Source organism: Otolemur garnettii, unplaced genomic scaffold, assembly GCF_000181295.1.
Source record: "Otolemur garnettii isolate 467f Iridium unplaced genomic scaffold, OtoGar3 scaffold00011, whole genome shotgun sequence".
Lineage (NCBI taxonomy): Eukaryota > Metazoa > Chordata > Mammalia > Primates > Galagidae > Otolemur > Otolemur garnettii.
In genome coordinates, this window is record NW_003852406.1 from 18387687 (window position 1) to 18408895 (window position 21209).

Here is a 21209-nt window from a genome sequence, read left to right on the forward strand (position 1 = left end):
GGCTCAGTCACTTTTTTTTTGCAGTTTTTGGCCAGGGCTGGGTTTGAACCCACCACCTCCGGCGTATGGTGCTGGCGCCCTACTCCTTTGAGCCACAGGCGCTGCCCGGCTGAGTCACTTCTACTCTTACCTCCCCATCTGTCTACTTCCCACACTCATCACATACTCACACCTGGTTTCTTTGCTTTGCAAGGTCTCAGAACCCAGAAAAAAGGGAGAAATAATTCTTTCTCCAGCTCTCTGCAAAATCCCCTCCTGAAATAGGCTCTCGAGAGCCAGACAAACAGTGGGCCTTCTCAGGGCCTGAGGAGGGGCCTGGAGGGCCAGAGTTCCTGCCAGCTCCTCCCTAGTCCTCCTGGGAGGTGCTTGGTGGGAGTTAGCAATCTTTATCTCTCCCAGTTGGGAAGTGCAATTGTTGAAACCACATCAGGCCAATGGGAAAGTCAGGCCATAGAAATGCTAAGGGGGGAGCCTTCCCCCCAGTATCTTTTCCCTGGCTCCAGCTTTCCCTGGGAGGAGCCTCAGGCCTGAGCTGCAGATCATTATACTGTGACTCTGCATGCACAAGGTGTATTAATAATTCATACAAATCTGCAAGTTAAATGCTGTCAAAAATAGAAATGCAATTGTCTACAATAAAATTAAAAACATAAAGTCCTCAAATCCAAAGGTTTCTACGGACAGAGTTTCCTGTCATCTGGATGAAGAAATCTCTCACTATATTGGGGAGACTAAAAATCCCTTGATGGATTGGCTTCCTCGCTCCCTGTCTTTGACCACCAGCCTCCACAGTCTCTCTAGAAAGCCCTTTAGAGGTACAGGGCCTGTCTGTCACCTTGTTCTACCCACCACATCCTGGTCCAACCTCTCTGCCTGCTGCTGGGCCTCTGAGGACCCAGCCCACTGGGTGGGGTGGTGGACTTCTGGAAGCTGGCTGGAGATGAGAGGAACTTGGTTCAGGCTGGGAGAATGTGGCAGGTATGGGAGAGGAGGTGGCAGCCTTTTCTTCCTCTTCGGAAGGGACAAGACAGACAGACACTAATGGCTGGGATGCAGGAGCCAGGAGACCTGGATTCTAGCTCCACCTCACTCCTAACCAGCAGCATGGCCTTGAGCAGGTCATTTGCCCTCTGTGAGCTCAGATTCCTCATCCCCAAAGGGAAGGTGTTGACCATGATGTTCAAACTTCTTAAAGCTGGAAGACCCTGTTTGTATGTTACATCTTACCTAGAAGTTCAAAATAGAAAATAGATTCAAATGGCCAGGTGGGAGTAGGTAAGAGGCAAATTCCTAATTATTAGGCTCCCCATCCTCACCTTCCCTCAAGATACTGTAGGGTTCTGCAAAACACAAGGAAATCCTATGGTCTAGATCAATTATTTCCAAATGCAAACCTGCAGACAGTGCTGGTTGCTTCAGAATCATCTGGGGAGCATATTAAAAATAGAGATTCTTGGGTACCAGAAAGTCTTAGATAGAATCTGGAAATCTGTATTTAACACCCCATCCCTTGCCCACTCTAGTCTGGATGCTGCTGAACCAAATGATCTCCAAACTTTCCTACCCTAAGACATTCTGACCAGCCTGTGTCTGTATCCATGATCCCCCTCCTGTCTGCCCCCCATGACCTCCTCCTTCACAGCCTCCTGAAATATCCTGTTTCTGCTCAGCATCCCTCACCTGTCTGTCAGACCCCAGGAAAGGTGGCCAGCCATGTCACTGAGCTTCCTCTGAATGGGGAGAGTGACACACAGGGATGTAGCCTAGGTAAGTCAGCCACAAACTCACCGCTTCTGAGGGCTTTGGTCCTCAGGGAAGGCACTGACAGGCAGAGCATGTTGGCTGAAAGGAGGCTTGTGGAGAGTCTGTGGCACCCAGGGATGTAAAATAAGCAATCGTAGAGTGCTTCAGAGTTTGCAAAGCACTTTGGGTATGCACAGCCTCTCCTGAGCCAGCCAGCAACCACCATGGCTGTGCAGGGCAGGGCCCACTGTGGTTAAGTCAGTTTTGTGGATGGGGAAGCAGAAGAATTAAAGCTTTTTTTCAGGGTCAACTCTGGATCTGAGACCTGAATTTAGGGCTGTGAGACTATAAATCCTATTCACGTTTCTTGTAATGGTTTTTCCCAGACATGAGACCTGGGTTGGTGGAAGCCTGCATCAGAATCACCTGGTACACTTGTTAAAATAGATTCTGCAGCTGGGTGCAGTGGCTCACCCTGTAATCCCAGCACTCTGGGAGGCCTAGGAGGGTGAATTGCTTGAGCTTAGGAGTTTGAGACCAGCCTGAGCAAGAGCAAGACCCTATCTCTGAAAAATAGCTAGGCATTGTAGTGGATGCCTATAGTCCCAGCTACTTGGGAGGCTAAGGCAAGACAGTCACTTGAACCCAAGAGTTTGAATTGCTGTGAGTTATGACACCATAGCACTCTATTGAGGGTAACAACCTCAGACTATCTCAAAAAAAAAAATTACAGATTCTGGGGCCCACAGAATCAGAGTAGGTGCGTGAGTGTAGGGAATGAAATTATATAAATTCAGGTAATCTATACCTGCTGTTTCTCCTTCTCCAGCCCTTTCTGTTACATCTTCCCCAGAGCCCACGGCAATAATGTGGGTACCTATGTCCAAAGAAAGGGCTCGTCTTATGAGAAGAATTCAGCTCCTTTGCACATGAAGGATCACAAGATCAGAGAGGTTAACTAGTTTGCCTCAGACCACAGCACTTAGATATGGCAGACCTGGAATTTAAAACTGTGTTCCTGGCACCACTGGCAGTGTGTACTGATGCCCTTTGACTATAAATAGGAGGGAGAGTATTCAGGTGGAAATTCAGGAATTCAGCCTTTCAAGGTGTGTAGGAGTCAGGGAAGCTCAGACCTCTTACAGTGCCCCACCCAGTCCCTGAGTGCCCACCTACCATCCATCCTGGAGGGCAGGCACACTCGCCAGTGATGTGGTGGCAGGTGCCCCCATTCTGGCAGGGGCAGCGCAGCTCACAGTGAGCACCATGACTGCCTGGAGGGCACAACTCCTCACAGCTGCATGGAGAAACAGAGGCATTAGACATGGCAGCATGTAGGTTAGGTGGCAGGGCCCCACTGCTGCCTGTCCCGATGCTCCAGGCCTCCCTAGGAATTGGTGAGCTCACAGCCAGTGTGAACCGTACCAGGTGTAACCAGCTAAGATGCAGTGCTGCTCTCTGCCAGGAAGGGGAAACAGGCTCAGTTTTAATACACTGGAATGTAGTGAGCTTGGATCAATACTTGTGGGATGACTTTAATGTTATTTGTGTAAAAAAGAGTATTTTTCCTCGGGGTGTGTGTGTGGGGGGGATGCTGATGAAGTCTCCCGTAAGAGGAAGACACTTGACTTGGGCCTTAAAGGTGAAGTTAATTCCACCAAGAGAATGGAAGAAAGACAATGCCAGGCAGAAGGGATGGCACGAGCAAAGGCTCAGAGAAATGGCCACCGATCCTGCCTTCAGGTATGTGCCCAGCTTCACAGAGGGGGGTGTCTGGAGCATGTCCCTTCCAGGCCCTGGAAGGTACCCAGCAACCAAAACAGGCCCCAGTGCCAGGACTGCTGCTGAGGTGTGGGGGAGGATTTGCATGGAGACTTGAGCTGGGGTGTTCCTCCAGCTCACTAGGTCCTGGGAGGTGGCCAGAAGGTAGGGCAGGGACCACGTTCAATCAAGGTGGTCAGAATCCTTGGTTTCCCCCTCAGGACCTAGAGCCTGCACCAGGGTTGGACGGGAACTTCAATCTTGCCTCTGAGGAGATCTCAACTAAGCAGCCTTGGAGGTCCCCTGTCAATATGAGAACTAGAATGAGGGGTTGTTTGGGGGTCTATGGAGAGAAAGTAGGGGAGAGGAGCTGGCACAGAAACCCGCCAAATCTGCATACGTAACTGCTCTCTCCCTTCTCCATGTCCCAAATGCCTGGAAGGGAAGGCCCCAGGTGGAAAGCAGCAGATGGGTTACGGTCAGAAGGGAATTGCAAGCTGAGGTCTGCCCCTACCAGGAAGGGAGAAGTTTAATGGCCTCTGGTCACGGGGCGCCCACCCGTGTACACTCTCAGGAATGACCAGTCACCCGTAGGCCTACATGGCGAGTATCTGAGACCAGACTGGGTGAGGCCCAGACACTTAAACTTTACAGAACTTGGGGTCAGATCCCAGGAGGTTTCACCGTCAGGATTATCCTGACCTTGCCTCCAGCCCGGTCCTTCCTACCCCAAGGATCCCGGGCGCAGCCGCGCAGCTGTGGTGAGGACAGCTGTCCAGGTCCCGCCCTCCAGCCCCCGCCCACCCCGACCCCACCCAGCCCCGCCCTCCAGGCCCCGCCCCCGCGTTACTCACTAGACTCCGGTGTAGCCAGGCGCGCAGAGGCACTCGCCGGTACGCGGGTCACAGCCGGCGCCGTGGCGGCACTGGCACTGCAGCTGGCAGCCCTTGCCGTGGGTGCCGGGTGAGCACAGCTCCTCGCAGCGCCACCCACGGAAGCCGGCGGCACACACGCAGGCGCCGGTGATGGGGTTGCACAGGGCGCCGTTCTGGCATTGGCACCGGTTGCTGCAGTGGGGGCCCCAGTGGTCGCTGTCGCAGCCTGCAAGAGAGAGAATGGGTCAGGGCTGAGGGGCCCTGCGGAGGACGGCCCGGAACCGATGCTCACAGGGCCTTCCCTTGTGAGGCCTTCCCTCTGCATCGCTCCTCCCTGGATAGGAGGCCGTACGTGGTATCTGGGTAGAAGCTTTGGCGCCTTATAGCCCACAAGAGTTCTCCCACCAAGCCATACCAGCTAAGAAGGGCAGAGGGCTTGTTTCCTCCACGCAGATTCAGAACGCAAATCTCACAGTCGGGTCCATTCTTTCCATCCAAATGGCTGCCCGCAAAGCCCCAATTCCTGTATTGAAATTCTGGAGTAACAAGCTGTTTACCTCCCTCTGTCATTGCTGAACTCCTCCTTGGCTCTATTTTCCAATCACCCAGGCCCTTTCTTTACACTGCCCCTCTTCGTGGTGCCTCCCAGCCCAGCACTTCCCTATCTTTCTTTCCCCCTTCTTTTTCTTCTCCTTGTTGGTTTTCTGGCTTCTTTGATCTCACTCCCTAACAACATTTCCTGTAACTGGCTGCCCCTCCCCTGGCTCCATCTCCCTGTCAACCTTTTCATCTCTCTCTCATGCTTCTTCTCCCTTTCAGTAATGCCTTCTCCCCTGGTTGCTTCATCTTCAGTTCAATTTCATTATTTTCCAAGCAGCCAGCTTTAGAAGGAGCAGGAAAATGAAATGCTTCCCTGGGAGGTAACAGACAGCCTTCAAGACCTTTACATGTAATTAAATGTTTCAAAGAGTGATAGTTGAGCCAATCACTCTGCAGCTGTGGAAACCGGCTGAATGGCAGAGCCCAGGGTAGTCACCCGGCCTGCTGCCACCTCCCACTCTGACCGTCACTTGGTGCATACAGGACACAGACTGTACCCTCAGACTATACCCTCATTCATTCCAGTTCTGGGGTGGGAGTGGAGTGTGGAATTCAGGCTTGGACAAGCAGAAATAATGTTCTAGGAAAAGTTCTATGAGAGTGGCTCGGCGCCTATAGCTCAACCGGCTAAGGCGCCAGCCACGTACACCTAAGGTGGCGGGTTCGAATCCCCAGCCCGGACCCGCCAAACAACAATGACGGCTGCAACCAAAAAATAGCCTGGTGTTGTGGTGGGCGCCTGCGGTCCCAGCTACTTGGGAGGCGGAGGCAGGAGACTCGCTTGAGCCCAGGAGTTGGAGGTTGCTGTGAGCTATAGTGCCACGGCACTCTACCCAGGGGGACAGCTTGAGGCTCTGTCTCAAAAAAAAAAAAAAAAAAAAGAAAAGTTCTGTGAGAAAAAGATAGTTCCCAGCTAAGAACATCAGGCAAGGATTTCTAGAAGTGTCCTAAATAGGCTGTAAAAGATGTCTTTCTTGTCTGCCCAGTAAGGTGACCCGCCATCCGTGTTGCTGTCAGCACTGAAAATCACACATTCTGGGAAATCCCTCAGTCACCCTACTGCCTGAAGACATGGGGATCATCAGCTGATCTTTGTGCTCCAGGTTTCTAGGGTTTGACACTCAGAGAGGACCGGGAGCAGGTGAGTGGGACTGGGAAGGTCTTGTTGGGGCAGGTTCAATATGAGCAAAGATACAGTGGTGCTCAAGTATGGGGCGTGTATGGAGTACAAGGTTCTAGGGTGGCCAGTGAGTACACGGGATCTTTGGTTTGGTGGAAGGATCACTCCACCAACCCCATCAGTCCCCCATATGTCCATCCACTTGCTGACCAGAGTCAAGTGGTCAGTGACATGGAGGCTGCCCATAATCCTTTAGTAGACGGAACCATGAAGGCCTGGAATCCCCCTCACCCTATCTTGCTTCATCCTTCTTCATCTGTCCCCAAATATTCACATATTTAAACAGTTCTTTCTGTTGCCAAGCACATGGTTTGAATTCTCCTAAGTTTAATGTACATATGGTGTGATTCCCTTATAATAATAATGCCACCATATTTTAAATGCTTCCTCAGTGCCCAGCACCATCCTAGAAATTTTACATTTATTACTAAAATGTAATCCTCACAACAAACCTGTGAGTTAGGTTTTAGTATTTCTCCCATTTTACAGATGGTGAAATAAAGGGTCACCATTAAGTGATCGCCCAAAGTTACAGCAATGGCAGGCCCAGGTCTTCTGTTACAGCTCTCTCCACTGGAGGTACACAGGATGCTTTCTAGAGGATGATTGTAAGAGTGACACTTAGAGATAGCATTGGGGACAGGTGATGGCTGCAAAGCAAAGATCAGGTATACAGCAGGGACTGGCCCCTTCGTCTCTGCTCATCACTGTGAACAACCTCGGGATCCAGAATAAAGGATTCCCTTCACTAGTTGGGATCACCATAACTGCCCTAAGACCTTGGCTCTGTATGAAGTCCAAAGCCAGATACCTTTGGACTCTGCCGGAGTCCAAAGCCAGTTTGTCCTTGGTGCATCCCATAGCATACAGTTAGGCTTTACTTATCAGGAGACTTCCTTTCTTTCTGGCACAGCCAAACCCAGCAGAAAGCAAAAGTATGCCTGTGATAAGGAAGGCAGAATATTGTCATAAAGCCCACCCATAAAGAATGGATGCTTTCATTCTTCCTCTTGTCCATTCAACAAACATTTACCAAGCACCCACTGGTGCTGGAAAGTGTCCTGCCCTCCTAGAGCGTTTAATGTCTAGTCCAGTAGTGGCAAAAACACCTGACACAGCATTCGTGGTACACGGAGTGCTATTATAGAATAAGTGTGGTTCAGGACATTGTAGAAGCACACGTAAACACAATTCTATTAAGCCTGGCACTCTGGTTGCTCACACCATAGATGAGTGGTGTGTGTGTGTGTATACATACATTTATATATTTGCGTCTGCAAGTTTTGTGGGGCTCCTGAAAATATGTGGCGAGAGCTCCGTGTCATCGTAGTAAACCATGGAAATAGATAGAAAACATCTGTTGACGAAAAAAAAGCAAAGCGACTTGAAGCCATTAATATAAGGGCAAATAGCCCCTGGTATCCAAATTGACAGGAAGAGGTTACATTCAATTTAGAATATTTTGATTAAGGAAGCAGAGAAGTGTGTAATTCATTCCAGAGAAATTTCCCCCCAGAGTGATTAAATGAAAAAAAAAATGTTAGGGTTCACAGGGATAAGCTTCGGTTATCTAGAAAATTCACTTAAAACACCTCATTCCCCAGCAGTGACAGAGAAATGAGGCAGGCTGCAGAGAGTCAATTATCTACTCTGCTGAAGGTGACTAAAAACCGTTGTCATTATCATAACAAGAGGACTTTGCATTCTTTCACGGATAGTTGCAAACTCTTTCCAATTTGGCCCAGAATGTCGCTCCCTCACAGATTTTTTTTTTTTTCTGTCAGACTCCCTCCCTAGTTATATTTGGCTTTGGTTCATTTTTCAAAGTGGATATCTCTTCTCTGGGCAGCCAGAGAAGCCTACTGAGGGCTTGAGGGACCCCCAGAAGTGTGTGGCTCGCTTGTTCTGTTCCTTTAAGCTAGGCGACTCAACCCCCCTTCCCTGCTCAACTCTTCGGATGTTGGGGTCCAGGCCTAGTGTGCTCCTGGGTCTCCATGAGGAGAAGGGGCTTCACCACTCTCTTTGCCACCAACAGGCTTTTATTATTTATTTTATTTTATCTTTTTGTGTGTGTGAGACAGAGTCTCACTCTGTTGCCCCCAGCTAGAGTTCCATGTCATCAGCCAGGCTCACAACAACCTCAAACCCCTGGGCCCAAGCAATCCTCTTGCTTCACCCTCCTATAGCTGGGACTATAGGCATGCACCCAGTTAGTTTCTCTATTTTTAGTAGAGACAGGGTCTTAGTCTTGCTCAGGCTGTTCTCAAACTCCTGAGTTCAAGGCTTCTTCCTGCCTTAACTTTCCAGAGTGCTAGGATTACAGGCATGAACCATCATGCCTGACCACCAACAGGTTTTTAAATTTGTAGCTCCAGTTGACTGAGCAGTTACTATGTGCCAGGCCATGAGATAAAAGTGCAAAGTGGATTTTCTCATTTAATTCTCACCACAACCCACTTACAGCAGGTGTTATTATTATCCCCATTTTGCAGATAAGGAGGTAGAGGTCTAGAGAGGTTAAATAACTTGTCCAAGGTCACACAGCCAGGAAGTGCCTGGGAGTCTGAGCTGCTATCCTCCTGGGTGTGACCTGGTATTGATGGAAAGAGACATGAATGCTATAAGCCAGCCAGGATTTATTTATTTATTTATTTATTTCTGAGACAGAGCCTCAAGTTGTCACCTTTGAGTGCTGTGGCATCACAGCTCACAGCAACCTCCAACTCCTGGGCTCAAGCAATTCTCCTGCCTCTGCTAGGACTACAAGCACCATGTAGCTAGGACTACAAGCACCTGCCACAATGCCTGGCTATTTTTTGGTTGCAGCTGTCATTGTTGTTTGGTGGGCCTGGGCTGGATTCAAACCTGCCAGCTCAGGTGTATGTGGCTGGTGCCTTAGCCGCTTGAGCCACAGGCACCAAGCTGCCAGCCAGGGTTTAAACAATGACCTTGATACCACACAAAGAGATGAGAGAGCAGAGGCTCATTTTCCACAAATGCCTTATTCAGGGATTGGCTTTGTATAAATGATATTCATAGATCTTAGGTTTTCCAGGACAGGCCCTATTTCCCATAATTTTATTCTTTTGGGTTAGGATTATTTATTGATTTATTCAGCACTTTTCTATTGTGATAAAATATATGACATAAAATTTTCCATTTCAATCTTCTTTTTAAGACATGGTCTTGCTTTGTTGCCCATGATAGAGTGCAGTGGCACAATCAGGGACTATAGGCACAGGCCACCATGTTGCGCTTATTTATTTATTTATTTATTTATTTTTATTATTATTATTTTTGCTTGTATGAAAGGTCTTTATTGGTCAGGAAGGGAGGCTGCAGAGCAGCACCAGGGAGGAAAGAAAAGGGGAGAGAAAAGAGAAGATGTGAAGAGGAGAGTGAAGAGGAGAGTGAGGAGGAGAGTGAGGAGGAGAGTGAGGAGGAGAGAGAGTGGGGGAGAAGAGAAGAGAGAGCTATTTATTTATTTTTTGAGACAGAGTCTTACTATGTCACCCTCAGTAGAGTGCTGTGGCATCACAGCTCGTAGCAACTTCAAACTCTTGGGCTCAAGTGATTCTCTTGCCTCAGCCTCCCAACTAGCTGGGACTACAGGCACCCACCACAATGCCCAGCTATTTTTCTATTGCAGTTGTCACTGTTGCTTAGCTGGCCTGGGCTGGGTTCAAACCTACCACCCTTGATGTATGTGGCTGGCGTGGTAACCACTGTGCTACAGGCACTGAGCCAGGCTAACTTTTGTATTTATTGTAGTGAGTGGGTCTTGCTATTTTGCCCAGGCTGGTCTTGAACTCCTGGCCTCAAGCAATCCTCTGGCCTTAGTTTCCCAAAGTGCTGGGATTACAGATGTGAGCCACCACACCTACCCCTACCCCGTTTCAACCCTTTTTAAGTGTACAGTTCAGTGGCATTAATGACATTCACAGCACTAATGAATGCTAGTGTTGTGCAGCTATCACTACTATTTCCAAATGTTTCCATCACCCCCAAACAAAAACTCTATAACCATTATGCAGTAACTCCCTGTCCCACCCCCGGTCCTATCCCAGGAAACTTTCATCTTTCTTTCTGAATTTGCCTCTTTTAGATATTTCATGTGAGTGGAATCAGACAAGATCAGTCTTTGGTGTCTGGCATGTCTCATGGTATCTTCAGGGTTCGTCCATGCTGGGTGGAGCGTGTGTCAGAAAGTCACTCCTTTTCATGACTGAACAGTTTTCTGCCATATGCCCAGACCACATTTTGCTCATCCATGCATCTGTTGATGAACACTTGGGTCATTCTCCCTTTTGCCTGTTATGAAAAATGCTGCAGTGAACAATGAGATACAAGTATCTTTTTGAGTCCCTGAGGATCATTTATTAAAGAGATAACTAAATATGTTTTTATGATTTATTGACTTTTTTCTACCAGGAGCAATAGCGGGGCTGAGGATTTTTTCTGCCTCTACATTTGTACTTGCAAGTTTAGGAGCCTTGTGTCCAGTCTGCTCCACTAGCCCTGAAGTCTCCCTGGAGTGAGGGACAGAGTGGGAGCTGGGGTGTATCCTAGTTGTGTGATCGCCCTTTCCCCTAAAGGCATAGTCCCACCCCGTGTCCAGCCCAGTTGGGCACAGGAAGAGCCATCAGCCATGCTGATGAGGGTGCCTGGTGCCCCTTCTCCCAGCTAGCAAAGAACCCCCTCCCATGGACTCACAGGGAGTCACCTCCTCAGATAGCAATTCTCAGCCTGGTTGCACATTAGCATCACCCAGAAAGGTTTTAAGAAATACTGGGGCCTCGGCTTTGCCCCTGGCCATTCTGGTTTAATGGGTCTGGGATGAGGACATCAAGCCTAGGTCCTTTGAAAAGCTCCCAGGTAAGAGCGCCCTTCTTCCCATCATCTGTTTTCACTGCTCCTCTCAGGGAGATGGGGAGGAAGATACTGGACCAGCGGTGGGCTAGGAGAGATGGATGGCCCTTCCCATTCCACAGAGAGGAATCCTGAGACTCAGCAAGGAGGAGGAATGCCCTTTGAAGTGAAGGTCAAGGAGAAGAAATGGGCTTAGAAGCTGCTGACCTAAGCTTGTACTATGGCCTGGGTCACACCCCACCCCCTCCAGCAATGGAAAGGCAGGGTGTAGTCAGAGCCCCTCCCAGGAAAGATCCGTGGCCCCCATTCTCCCATCCCATACCCCCAGGAGAAGCAGGGGGAGCTGACAGGTCACAGGGTCACTCCTGAGTTTACAAAGCAGCAGGTGCAGAGGCAGAGATGGAGCAGCAGCTGCTGGAAACCATTCTACCTGATAAGTAAAGGGACTTTCCAAAAGCAAGGCCATTTGTCAACTGACTTGCCCACAGCGAGCTCTCAGAGGCAGAGCCTCTAGACTCTTTCCAGGGCCAAGCTGCAACTCTAAAGGAGCTTTGAAGGGTGAGCCAGAGCCACAGCTGTGCCCTCTTGGGCAGACTCCTCCCTCTTAGGGCCTCTGTTTTTTGTTTTTTGTTTTTTTTTTTTTTTTGAGACTGAGCCTCAAGCTATCTCCCTGGGTAGAGTGCCATAGCATCACGTTCACAGCAACCTCCAACTCCTGGGCTCAAGCGAGTCTCCTGCCTCAGCCTCCCAAGTAGCTGGGACTACAGGCGCCCGCCACAACGCCTGGCCATTTTTTGGTTGCAGCCATCATTGTTGTTTGGCGGGGCCGGGCTGGGGATTCGAACCCGCTACCTTAGGTGTATGTGGCTGGCACCTTAGCCGCTTGAGCCACAGGCGCCGAGCCGGGCCTCTGTTTTCACATCTGTCAAGTGATAGATTTGGATCAGTGGTTCTCACCTACAGTAGGTCACCCTCCCCAAGAAGGGTTCTGGAAATTGGGGAGAGGAGGTTTAGGGCTGTCACAAGTAACCAGGCACACTCACGCACAATTTACAACTGTGCTCTCCAAATGTCAGAGATGTCCCCATTAAAAGATGCCAGAGTAGGTAAATGCCAGAGTCTCTTCAAGCCCTAATATTGTGTGATTCTATGTTCCCACTTGAGAAACAGACCAGAGGGGACAGAGGTGGAAGGTTATGCTTATGTAAAAGAGAAAAATTTGAGGTAGTTAACCAAGCTGTGAGCTGAGCCATCCCTCAGTTCCCTATCTTTCCACCACTTAGATTGTTAGAATTAAATATTAATAGGCCAAGGTAGATTAAAACCCAAATCTCCTGACACAGTCCCTAAGCCTAGAAGACGCTGACAGCACAGGATTATAATGATGTATCATTAGCTCTTAGTGATCTATTTATTACACTTGTTACTTAGTCTGTGTGATTCATCTACACTATCTGTATCTCCCGTAAACCTCCCAGGGAAGCTGGGTGGAACCTAGGCTGAGCCTCCACACCCTACCATTTCCCATGGTGGGAGTGATGGGGCAGTGAATACACGTTCGTGGGAAAAACCCTAACCCCCAGTGCCTACTAGGCCAGCTGCATTCTCGTGTGGGTTATTTCATTTCATTCCCTTACTAATCCTGAGCCATTTATTCATAGCCTGCCTGGTTCTAAAGAGGAGCTAAGTTAAATCGTGTGAGTGGTTTTATTATTCCAGTTCCCAACAAGACTGAGGTTCAGAGACATTAATAAATAACAATCAGGGTTTCCCAACCTCAGCACTATCAAAATTTGGGGCCCAGAAAATCCTTTGTTGTGGGGACTGCCCTGTGCACTGCAGGGCACTCAGGAGCATCCCTGGGTGGAGATTGACTAGATGTCAGTAGCACCTCCCTCCCCATCAAATACACACAGTTGTGACAACTAAAAATGGCTCCAGATACTGACAAACATCCCTGGGGTCAAAATCACCTCTGAGTGCAAAAGGCAAAGTTGAGAGTCATACCTTGGCCTTCCTAACTCCTGGGCTGCAGCAGTTGTCTCATGTACCCACACATTTACAGGTCAGGAAACTGGGCCAGAGAGGCCCAGGGACTTGCCCATGGCCACACTGCTAACAAACTAGAGAGCCAGATTTGAAACTAATTGGCCTCATCCATCTAGGGCTCTTTCTACCCCATCCACCAGCTTTTGGGATGTGAGAGATTTGTTATCAAACAGGTTTGAGCATCTACTATATTAGGTGCTCTAAAGGTCAGAGGTGTCCCCATTAAAAGACACCAGGTAAATGCCAGAGTCTCTTCAAGCCCTAATATTGTGTGATTCTATGTCCTATTGCTAAATATCCTCACTCGAGAAACAGACCAGAGGGGACAGAGGTGGAAGGTTATGTTTATGTAAAAGAAAAAATTTTAAAGTAGTTACCCAAGCTGTGAGCTGAGCCATCCCTCAGTTCCCTATCTTTCCACCACTTAGATTGTTAGAATTAAATATTAATAGACTAAGGTAGATTAAAATCTATTATGTTAGGGGTGAAAAGCCCAGGGTTAGTTTGAGAAACAGACAAGCAAAGAAGGGGGGAGAGGGTTACAGGCAGGAGGCTGGGCTGCTGCTGCTGGGTGAGAGAGCACCTCACTGTCAGGTTAGGGCCCCGACAGCTGGAAGCAGGCAGTGTCTGGGGCCTCAGGGCAGGAGGCAGAACAAAGGCAGTGGGTACAATTGAGATGCCCAGAGCGAGGGCAGTGAGGCAGCTCATTACCTCCCCGTCTCCATCACCACCGCCTCAGCTGCAGCTCCAGGCCACCAGGTCCATTTCAATCATGTGTCTCATCTCCCCATCAGGTACTGGGAGGAAGCTGGGGACTCAGCAACACAGTTTCATCAGAGCCCAGCATCTCTCTGCTGATGGGTGAGCTGAAACCAGCACTGGGCCCTTGCTTCCTCTCTGCATCTGCTTGGCATTGCCCCATTGGGACTCTCCATTCCATAGAGTCTGCAGAAACCCCTATTAAAGTGCAAATAATCTGTATTCTTGTAGGGTGCGTGTGGTGCTTCTGTGTGTGTGTGTGTATGGGGAGGTCAGTCACATCATGAGGCATTATCAGCCATGGATACCTTAGTTATCTGTTAACATCCAAGAGGCAATTAGCAGATCTGGGAGCCAGATTAGGAAAGGTATGTGTGTGTGTTTAGGAGAGAGGCATAAGAAGGTGTGAAGGTCAAATTTATCAACTTCAGAGGACTTTATCAGGGACTTTTTTTCTTTTTTAATCAGAGAGTGCTCTGGGTAGAGAATGCCACAATATTTCACAGACAGATAATGGGAAAGAAAACTAGGCATTAGCTACTTTGTTGGGGTAGGCCTATTCAATTTAAGCCACAATCCTCAGGAGAGCTATGGTCTTCCCCATTTCACAGAGGAAGGACTGTGGGGATGTGTGGTCCGGTGACTCGCCCCCAACCTCACAGTGCTCTCTGGCCTGTTTCTCTCACATGGAGACATCTGACAGCGGGGATGGGAGGCACAGCAGTATCTGCTCTCCTTGTTCAGAAGAGGGTATCGACACCCAGAGGGGGAGGCGACCTCTCCAGGTCACCAGTTAGAGGCAGGACAGTAGCAAGACTTCCCAGAACCCTGCCAGGTCACTGGGCTGTGCTGACCAGAGAAGTTGGTGCGGCCTACATGGGTTTCTGCAGGAGCGCCCTGCATGGCCCCTCCCTGCTGTTCCCTCCCTGGAGGGGGGGGGGACCACCCCCATCTCCCGAATAAATGTATTTCAATGACCCCAGCCCTTCTGCCTCAGTCCCTACTGCAATGGGGTCAGTGAGGCCAGGGTGAGCTGTCTCAAACAGGCCAGGCCGGCAGAACTTGTCCCTCCTTAGTTCTTGCTCCAAACCCTCCCCTTACCCACAGGCTTTTTTTTTTTTTTGCCCTGGCAGCACCTGTGCTCAAGGAGTAGGGCGCCAGCCCCATATACCAGAGGTGGTGGGTTCAAACCCAGCCCTGGCCAAAAACTGCAAATAAATAAAGAAAGAAAGAAAATTTATATATTAAAAAAATGGGTTACTGCAGTGTCACACACAGGCTTTTAAGGAGGCCCCTGCTCTCACTGCCCGGCTCCTTCTCATCTGCTTGCATCACCGCCTTTGAAGCTTCCCAGCCCCAAAGACCATTTATCTCTACAATTTGCCTAGAAAGCCTCATAAATCATGTCTGCACACAAAGGAATTACTTCTTTGGAGGAGCTGTTCAAAGGCAGCTGGCAAAGACACCACAGTCGCCAGGGGGCCACCTTGTTGGCCTCACACACACCAGCTCTGTTCCTGAGCAAAGCCCAGACTGGGGTGGGGAGCCAGGGAGAGGGTGTCAGGTAGGGATCAAAGGGAATTTAGTGACATTTCCTCCATGTGGGAGCAAGGGCCCCCAGATGTGGGCTCTGAGAAATGAATTCACAGAGTGGGAAAGGACCCAGGAAGGTGTGGGGTCCAGGTCTGCTTCCTGTGGGAGGGAACCCACTCCATTGCCTTCTTCACCATCTGCCATCATGCCCCTTCCCTCTGACTTCCTTCAAACAGCGAGGTCTGGACTGGTGGAAAGAGCCTCTCCCTGGGTCTGTCCCTGACCTCAGCCAAGGCACTACCCACCCAGACCTTAGGGTCCTTCCTGGCAGAGAACAGGATCAGACAGATGAAGTGTGCCACGCTGTGACCCACAGAGTCCACGGAAGGCCTGTGCCTGGTGGGCTGAGCCATAACAGGGGCTCTGAGCTCCCCGTTTCCACAGTTCCAGAGCTGCTGTTTTCTGCTGGACTCTCACAGAAGGACGAAGAGATAAGCAGCTAAAAGGAGAGAGGGTGTGTGAAAACTTGTCTCTGCCTTTCACTGTGTTTACTTCCTCTTATACTCAGAAAGTTCTTCCATAGGTCTCACTGAGGAATTTCTTGCCGCAATATAATTTCTTTAGCACTCACTCAATGAGCAGCTACTTCAGGCCCCAGCCCTGCAAAGGATAGAGGTGGTCAACATGGTGCTCAGGGTCTCTGTCCTTAGGGGACTTCCCGCCTGGCCCTGTGATCCAAGCTCCCATGGAATACACAGCAGCCTGGCTCCTGTGGAAGGGCCCAGGGAGCATTTTTGAGCTAAGGCTTGGGTCACTTGTTGCCCTGTTAATGATGGGGCTGGCGCCAGGTAGGGAGGAGATGAGAGGGAAGTGGGGGTTGTGTAGAAGCTGAAGCTATTCCAGCGGCTCATTAGTGGGTTTATAGGGACCAGGGAGAGGTGAAACAAGTAGGAGTCACTTGGACTGAGCAGCCCAGACTGAGTGTCGGCCAGAAGAGGGCCAGGGGCAGGAGGGACTGGAGGCTTCCTATCTAGCTGCTTGCTCATCCTGGAGGTGAATGCCACATGGCAAGCAAGCGGTTAGTGGCAGCAAGCGGCTGTTCTCAGCGGCACACGCACCGGCTCTGCAGACTGTCTAGCATTCACACTGTGACTGTTCTGATGGAGAGGATTCACATTTGGGCCATTTTTTATTTTGGCAGAAGCTGTACCTGGGCAGTACCGGTGCACCTGGTGCCTTGAGTTGGCACAGCTGCCATTTATCAAGGACTGATTGGGTGCAGGGTCCAGACTAGGGCCTATAAAGGGTAGGAGGGCCTGTGGGTAGACACCCCATTTCCCGGCTTCAGTGCCGGAGTTGAGCATATATGCAGTACCTGCAGGTCACCTGGACAGACTGAGGGATGGGCTCACTGGAGGGGAAACTGCCATGGGGGCTGGGGTGCGGTAGGGCAAGGTTCATCTGCCGGGGGGACCGTGTGGAACAAATGGGGTTTGATTGCAGATCTTGAAGAAGAGATAGGATTTTAGTGGTGGGAAAGCAAGGGAAAACAGTCTGAGTGGGGTGACCAGTTAGAGCAAAGGGAGAGAGAATGCCCACCTCATAGCAGCCAAAAAAGGGTGTCCACAGCCCCAGTGGCTGCTGAGGGCCCGGAGGCAGTTGCTTCATTGAGCAAAGGCTAGAACACTGCTCCTCCAGCCCTCCACAGGCAAGGACCAGTTGTTTGGCTTTGTTTTCCAGACCCTCACATGGTCCTCACTGAGCATGACCCATGTGCAGTTCACACCATCAGGGACTCACCCTGAGAATCTGATAATACCCACATTAGTCTACCCCTTGTTCAGTGAGAGGAGGCCTCCAGCCAGCTGCACGGCTATCACAGCGATGCTGTGGGTCAGTTTCTTGCTCATCTTCTTGTTGGCCAGTAACAACCCCTGGACTGCAGGTCCAGAGAGCACATTCTGAGTAACACAAGGCTAGATCTCAGCTCAGAGGACAGGTGGAGAACAAATCAGGACAGGCTTGCAGGTGGCTTTACTGGGGATCCGGGCTGGGCGAGACTCTTGTCCTGTTCCTTTGGGAAGTCTTGTGGGCTCCCAAAGGGTGCTGGGCTGCCTGAAGGGCCAAGAACTTAGGGATGATAAATGTAACCAAGGATGATATTCAAATCATGGGCAGGGTGCCCACCAGTCAGAATAGCTGCATGGCTGGTCGGCGTTGGTACCTGCTGTCCATATCTAGGGCAGTCACAGCTAAGATGCAGTAACCTGCTATGTATGAAGGGCTGTCTCTTTACAAGTAGGATCTTACTGAACTCCCCCCCCCCCACTACCCCCTAATCCCCGTTTATAGATGAGCAACCTGAAACACATGGACAGGGAAGTGAACTGCCTAAGGAAAGCATCCAGATGTCGCCAGAGTCCTAGGGAAGCCCCCATCCTCCATCCCTCCCTGCCTCTTGCCCCACCTAGGAGTTATGGACAGCAGGGTCCTAATCCAGGCCCCTCTGCTGACTTTCTGTGTAGCCTTAGGCAAGCCACATCCCCACTTTGGACTTCATTTTTCCCACTGTAAAACGTAAAGAAACTAGCACTCAATGACTGCTAAGGAGGCTTCCACCTCTGAGTCAGCTGGAGGAACCTGCAAAAGGCAAAGACAGGCAGAGCAGAGCAAGTCCAGCGCAGGAAGCAGGGTGTTGAACCTCACAGTGCATAGGTGCTCGGAATTTCTGCTGACAGGTGCCCACTGAATTGCAGGCAGAAAAAGAACTTTCAAGACAAATACAACAAATGAAGGTTTGCCTCTCTTCATACACAGGCAACCATTCTCCCAAGTCTTTGTGTAATTAACTTACCCTTTAAATACTGTAGGAAACTTGCTATTTGGATTAACCTCATTTATAGAGTTCTTTTGACCTTCCAAAGGACTTCTATGCCCAGAGATCACCAAAGCAAAGACTGCCATTCCCACTGCTCAGATGGATAGACTGAGGCCCAAAGAAGTGAAGCAGCTTGCCTGGGGCCACTGGGCTAGTCAGCAGGAGAGAAGAGACTCTAGGCTCTGGTCTGCCCACCATTCTCCACAGTGCCACTTTCCCCAGGGGGACTGCTCAACTCAGGCCTCGTCCATCAGGGGAAGCGACATCTCTTTGGCATGGGGGAGGCCTCTTGCTCAACTCTGTCTGCTATTTGTGTCATGGTACATTTGTCCTGGAGCAGAGGAGGGACTTTGAGAGCAGCTCCCAGCTGGGCCTGCCAGTCGGAGAACACTGCATCCATCACTGCCGGACAATGACCTCTTGTTTCCCTGGAGTGAGAAGGCCTGAGGGTGAGTGACAAATGGCCTTCCATCTATTCAGAGTTATTACCAAAGGATGGGAGCTGGCAGCTCCTGGGATCTGCTAAGGATGAAGCCGAGGGAAGGCACTTTGGCTGCAGCAGGAAAAAGTCTGCTTAGAGGATCATTTGTTTAATCGCTCAGTAAAACTTTATTAAATACCTACTAAGTGCCAGGCACTGGGGACCAAGTGGGGAGTAAGAGCCCCCATGGCACCTCCCCAGGGCCAAGGGTCCAGCAGCACAGCGGGACAATAAACAAATCAAGGCTTTTGTTCTGGCTTCTGCTCAAGTGTCACCTTCTTAGCGTCTTCTTGGACTACCCTTTCCCAGCTTCCCCCCCATCCTCTGGCTTTACTTTTTCTTTATAAAATTCATTCTACCTGATATGATATCATCACTGTATCACATGTTTATTTTCATCCTTTTTTTTTTATTTTCTGGGACTCCCCCTAGAATGTCAGCCCCATAAAGGCAAAGCCTTTGCTTCCTGCACCACTGTAGCCCCTGTCCAGAACAGTGTCCAGCAGATAGTAGATGCTCAGTAAATATTTGCTGACTGTGTGAATGAATTAACAAGTAAATATATAATTCCAAGTTGTAGTAAGAGTATGAAGGTGCAGACAAGAGTGTGATAGAAAACCATGAGAGATTCCTTTCTACGGGGACTCAGGGGAGGAGGCCTCTCTAAGGAGGTGACTCGTATGCTGAGAGCTGAAAGGTGAGAAGGAGACAGCCATGGGAAGAGCAGGAGGAAAGAAGAGCCTTCCAGGGCCAAGTAAGAGCCCGGGCAGATGTCCCCAGGTGGGGAATCCCTAGCAGGGTCAGACACAGAGCAGGGGCAGCACAGTTCAGACATCATGGGGCAGACAAGGCCAGATCATGTGTGGCCATGACGGAGAGGTGGGATTTTATTCTAAGAGCAGTAGGAAGCACTTGACGTGCGCTATTGTGACTTTTTTTTTTTTTTTGAGACAAAGTGCCATGGCGTTATATAGCTCACAGCAACCTCCAGCTCTTGGGCTTAGGTGATTCTCTTGCCTCAGCCTCCCGAGTAGCTGGGACTACAGGTGCCTGCCACAACGCCTGGCTATTTTTTTGTTGCAATTTGGCTGGGGCCGGGTTTGAACCCACCACCCTCGGTATATGGGGCTGGTGCCCTAGCCACTGAGCCACAGGCGCTGCTCTGCTGTTGTGACTTCATGAAAGTAATAAAGCAGGCATTCCCTGTGGGGAAGTTGCAACCCAGAGCCAGGAAAGAGATGGTCCCCCTCTGCAGCCCATCATTTTAGGCGCATTTGTGCCCTTGCCCTGCTCAGATCTGCTCACAGCACTGCTCATGCCAGTGAGACGCCCTCCCCTGCCATGCAAGAGGCAGCCAGGGTGGGGGCTGGGTGGGAGGAGGGGCATCATTATCAGCAGCTCAGTCCTTCTTGGTATCCCGGGTGTGCAGATGTGCTGACAGCTGTACACAGAGATCTGATAAATCACAACGCCCCTTTTTAGGAGCTGCGGAGGCCTTGCTCAGCATAGTTCCCTTTATGGTTATTTACGTCTCTGGGTGCCAAGCAATGACTCCTGAAGTCGGTCTTGCCCACCACTAGGAGTGGGTGCTGCGTTGGCCAGAAACTGGGAAGGCAGGAGGGCAGGTCCCCAGCACAGCTGGGGAGAGTGGGGAGGAGGCCCAGAGGGGCAGGGAGGCCCATGGAGCCCACTGCCCAATCAGTTATCCAGCAGGGAACACAACCAGCACTCGAGCAAATGGGATGAGGTTAATGACCTTAGGATTTCTGATGACCGCAGGTATGGCTTGCACCGGCAGGTGGCTTCACTAAGCAGGACGTACACGTTTTATGCTTCTTTTCTTTTCTTTTCTTTATTTAATTTAGATTTGTGTGCCTACTGCTGTTTGCCTTACCCTCAGGGCCCTGAGCTTCAGAATCACACAGACAAGGGTTTGAATCCCATCTCTGCCTCTTACCGTAACCTGTGGGACCTTGGGCAAGCTACTTCACCCCTTAAGTCTCAGCTTCCTCATCTCACCTTTAAAATGGGTGTGATAGAAAACCATGAGAGAAGATTCCTAAGCAGGCTCTTCTTACCTCCTGCTCTTCCCATGGCTGTCTCCTTCTCACCTTTCAGCTCTCAGCATACGGGTCACCTCCTCAGAGAGGCCTCCTCCCCTAAGTCTCAGTGGAAAGGAATCTTCTCTTCTAATTTTCTATCACACTGTTTCCTGCCTTATAGGGTTGTTGTTGGGATATGGTACAAAAACATCTTGCCCAGTGACTGGCAAGAAGGCGGCGTTGAGTACTATTCAACAAAAGCATCCGAGAAAGTGACAGATGAATAAGTAAACAAAGTCACTGATCAATAAATCATGTTCTGCTCCAGGGTAAACTCACTAAGTAGCCACATTATTATCATAAGTAACAGTAGGTCAGGGGTCATCATCCTCCTCACCCGCCTAGTACTCCTTCATAGGAGGGACTTGGTTAGAGCTTC

At 50.0% G+C, this 21209-nt stretch overlaps 1 protein-coding gene across 1 annotated transcript in view; it reads right to left on the bottom strand.

The window, feature by feature from the left end:
* The window catches only part of MEGF11 (multiple EGF like domains 11), a 248752-nt gene that overhangs the window by 85195 nt on the left and 142348 nt on the right, over window positions 1-21209 (bottom strand). The window contains exons 5-6 of the mRNA XM_003784441.2: window positions 4359-4605; window positions 2920-3040 (exon numbers count right to left, since the gene is read on the bottom strand). Coding sequence (XP_003784489.1) covers window positions 2920-3040; window positions 4359-4605 — 368 coding nt within the window. The remainder of the gene's footprint in view (window positions 1-2919; window positions 3041-4358; window positions 4606-21209) is intronic.